Raw genomic sequence first — 4,048 nt, 5'->3', positions numbered from 1 at the left:
TTAAGAACTCATAATTTATATCATATTTATATTCTCAAAATCATGTATATATGTCAAAATTTATAACCAAATTATTTTTATAAAATTTTATTAGTTTATATATATATATATATATATATATATATATATATATATATATATTTTACTATAAAATTACATATTATTTTGCAAATTAAAATTAAAAAATATGTTTAATTATAACTTTTTTCCATTTTATTATCTTAATTTAACTCTTTATAAAATTAAAAATATAAAAAAGAAAAGTATAAAAAAAGAAAAACATAAAAGTACACCTAAATAAATAGATTGTGAAAATTCAACCACTAATCAAATATTATTTAATATTTTAATTATTTAATTTATTTACTAAAATATTAAAATATTTTTTATTTTAAATTATTATTTATTATTTATTATTATAAATAAATATATATTAATGCACTTCAAAATTTTTATAAAAAATAATAATCTTATCTTAAAGATCATCATTATTAATTTTAAAAAAATAACCTGAGCTGGACGGATAGATATCCCTTCTGAATATTATCTGGATTGTCTTCAATTAACTTTTTGTAAAAATAAAAATAAAAGAAAAATGTAAAGCATAAAAGTATGATATACAATATTGGTGTTGATTATTGCTATAAAATGTAAATGTAATGGTAAATGATTGTTACTCTCTCTCTCTCTATATCCTTTACCTCTTCACCCAAACAAAATAATGTTAACTGTGAAGGCATCCCACCTTATCAAACCGGCCGTTAAAACACCTTCCGGCTACATGTTTTTGCCGGAAAATGATCAGTTCATGCCTATAACACACACAACACTAATCTACTTCTACAAATCCCAACCCGTCTCCGATCTCTCTCTCTCCTCAATAACACATATTCTAAAAACCTCCTTAAGCAAAACCCTCACTATTTTCCACCCATTAGCCGGTCGCCTCCACTTAGCCTCCCGAACCCGCTTCCAACTTAACCTCAACTCCGCCGGAGCTCTCCTACTAGAAGCTGAATCCACCAAAAAAGTTGAAGATTTCGGAGATTTCTGCCCCACGCCGGAGATCAGACAACTCATTCCTTCAGTCGACCACACCCGTCCAATTCATGAAATCCCTCTTCTGATTGTCCAAATAACTAAGTTCAAATGCGGCGCCGTTAGTCTTGGACTGGGATTTCAGCATACCATTATTGATGGGCGAGCCATACTTCATTTTATGTCGGAGTGGGCGAGAATTTCTCGTGGGGAATCGCCGGAGTATCTTCCTTTTCTTGACAGGACTGTTCTGAACGTCGGCGATGATGATGAGATTAAGCCCGGATTTGATCAGTTGGGTCGTCCGCCGGTATTGATTGACGGACCGGGTCCGGATGAAGAGCGGGCGAAAGAGACAACCGTAGTTCTGTTGAAGTTGACGAAAGATCAGATCGGTAAATTGAAAAAAACGGCTAATCAGAATCAACAGAAGACAGGATACGACAAGGGCCAACCGTTTACTCGGTAACATCTAATCTTCTTTTTTCTTAATTTCTTATCACATCTTTAAAATTACACTTGGATTAATGTCGAACAATTTGATATAAAAAACATTTTGATAATGGAAACTCCAGCTTCTGGTCTGGTTTGAAATATCTTATTAGGTATTTCATAGAATAGAATATATAGTATAATATTAATAAATTTAATAACATTCTATATTCTTGAAAAGTTACGAGGTTGTGGCTGCACACATGTGGCGTTGCATATCCATAGCCCGTCGACTCAATAACGAGCAAACAACCAGATTACGTATGTCGTTGGATTTTCGTCACCAAATAGACCCCCCACTCCCGGATAAATACTTTGGAAATGCGATAACAATTGTGACAACAGATGTCACAATGAAGAATTTGTTGTTGCAAGGATTGGGATACGGGGCAGGAAAGGTGAGGGAGGGAATATCAAAAGGAACAAATGAGTATGTGAGATCTTTCCTTGCTCATCTTAGGAAGATTGAGGATTTCAACAAAATGAGGTACTTTCATATTGTGGGTACTAAAGAAGGTGATTTTCAAGGGAACCCTAATGTGTCCATCACAAGTTGGATAGGCTTGACAAAGGGTGGTGTTGATTTTGGATGGGGCAAAGAGATTTACATGGGGCCAGGTCTAGTTGGATTTGATGGCAAGGCTTTTGTTTTCCCTCGCTTTGCTGATGATGATGGATCTCTCATGGTGGCCTTGCGTTTGCAAAAGACCCACATTGACGAGTTCATGAAGCTCTTTTATGAAAATTTGTCCAACATGTCTAGATTATAATTGTGGAATGTTTTGAGTTATTGTCATGTCTAGATTATAATTGTGGAATGTTTTGATCAGTTATTGTTTCTTATCTTTAGACTATGTTAGAACTCCAATTGATAAATGTGTTTAATTGTGGTTTCATATATTGGTTTTATATATATATGCTAAAAACATGTTATTTTATATTGGAAAGAATGTCAATTTCATTTATAAAGTTGAAAGGATATGTTAAATTTACTTACAAGGTTGTAAAATTCTATTTATGTATATAAAATTATCAAAATGTGTCAAAATTATTTTACAAAAGTTACATGACAAAATGTTTCAAACGGAGTTAAGTTTTATCTACGTGGATATTTATTTTATATTTTGTTTTAACTTATTTTTTTTTCATTTCAAATAAACTTTTTTTTACATTTAATACATAAAAAAAAATTACCTTCTCTCTCCTTTTCACCGTGTTCTTCTCATTCCACCTCGGGTCTCTCTACAAATTCCACTCTATGTTTTTCTCAATTGATATCAAAACAATAGGTTATATATTCAATGTGAAACATCGAGACTAGAAATTCTGGATTTCGTTTGAATAACTTGCCTGCAATTTCCGATTTCGCTAGGCGGATCAGAATAATGAATTTTTAGCGGTTAAATGTGATATGTCACCAGTTATGGTTAGAATTTTGAAAAATAAAACTGAGATTCTATAAACGGTTATTGAGATTATATCTTTGATTATAATCGAAGTTGGAGTTGATAAGTTAAATGTGATATGTCACCTGTTTGTCCTTGTTTCTCCTTGTTTCTAATTGTTCTTCGTAAAGGAAAAACTAGTTCCAAAATCGCCTCAGCTAGGGTTTTGAAATTCATTTAGTTAGATCCTCAATAACAGATAAACAAGATTTATTACAGATATTATATTGTTTGATCGAAACTGACCTATTCGATGATCAGATCACGAAACAAGCTTGTATTATCAGGCCTGACAGCAATATCAAAATCTAAGAATGATCTTGTTAAAAAAAGAATAGCATAAATAGTCTGCGACATTCTCTAGAGATTGAGATTCGTTTGTTAAGTTCTTGAATGTGATTGGATTAGTTGTGGCGGCATCTCCTAGTGAAAGAGAGGGGATGAAGATTATGGTGGGCCGCTGGCAGGGGCAGAGCCACGCTTGGACTAGGGTGGGCTCCAGCCCCACTTAAATTTTAAAAAATATGGCAAATTAAGTGAATAAACTGGGCAAATGAGTCAGCCCCAAGTAATTTTTCATCATGGCTCCACCCCTGCCCGCTAGGGTTGTAAACGAATCAAATCGAAGCGAATATTACTGTATTCGATTCGTATTCGTGAAACTATTCGAATATTCGTATTCGTATTCGAAATTTTTTCGAATAATTAATGTGATTCGTATTCGATTTGAAATTGATATTCGTATTATTCGATCCGATTTGAGTATTCGATTCGATTTAAAAAAAACATATTTTATACAATTTATTCAAAAATTCAAAAATTAATATTTTTACATAATATATGACAATATTAAATAAAATTACCTAATAAAAATTAAATAATAATGCTCAAATTACGATTTCAATATTCAACTCCCAATACAATGCAATGCAAGCCATTAATTAAAACTTTCGCGTAACAATAACATAAACAATAGTTATCAAAAGAACATTTTATTAGAGTGGTTTGTAAATCGCCGAAGAAATGTGAGTTTCAAGTTTTCAACCGAAGAAATGTATATATGTACTAGTGTT

The 4,048-nt window shown here is 32.1% G+C and overlaps 1 protein-coding gene across 1 annotated transcript; it reads left to right on the top strand.

The window, feature by feature from the left end:
- Nucleotides 1–721: 721 nt before the first annotated feature.
- Nucleotides 722–2,318, top strand: LOC124926408 (spermidine hydroxycinnamoyl transferase-like). The gene is made up of 2 exons (XM_047466635.1): nt 722–1,503; nt 1,712–2,318. Exons 1-2 carry the CDS (start codon nt 722–724, stop codon nt 2,298–2,300), a joined length of 1,371 nt encoding a protein of 456 aa, XP_047322591.1. The 3' UTR covers nt 2,301–2,318.
- Nucleotides 2,319–4,048: the final 1,730 nt, after the last annotated feature.

Source organism: Impatiens glandulifera, chromosome 1 (assembly GCF_907164915.1).
Source record: "Impatiens glandulifera chromosome 1, dImpGla2.1, whole genome shotgun sequence".
Taxonomy (NCBI): Eukaryota; Viridiplantae; Streptophyta; class Magnoliopsida; order Ericales; family Balsaminaceae; genus Impatiens; species Impatiens glandulifera.
This window is presented reverse-complemented; position numbering and strand designations above follow the sequence as displayed.

Excerpts from the sequence above, each read along its gene's own strand:
- LOC124926408 (XM_047466635.1), top strand. The coding sequence starts at position 722 with ATGTTAACTGTGAAGGCATCCCACCTTATCAAACCGGCCGTTAAAACA. Across the intron at positions 1,504-1,711 it reads AAGGGCCAACCGTTTACTCG|TTACGAGGTTGTGGCTGCAC; the intron begins GTAACATCTAAT and ends ATTCTTGAAAAG.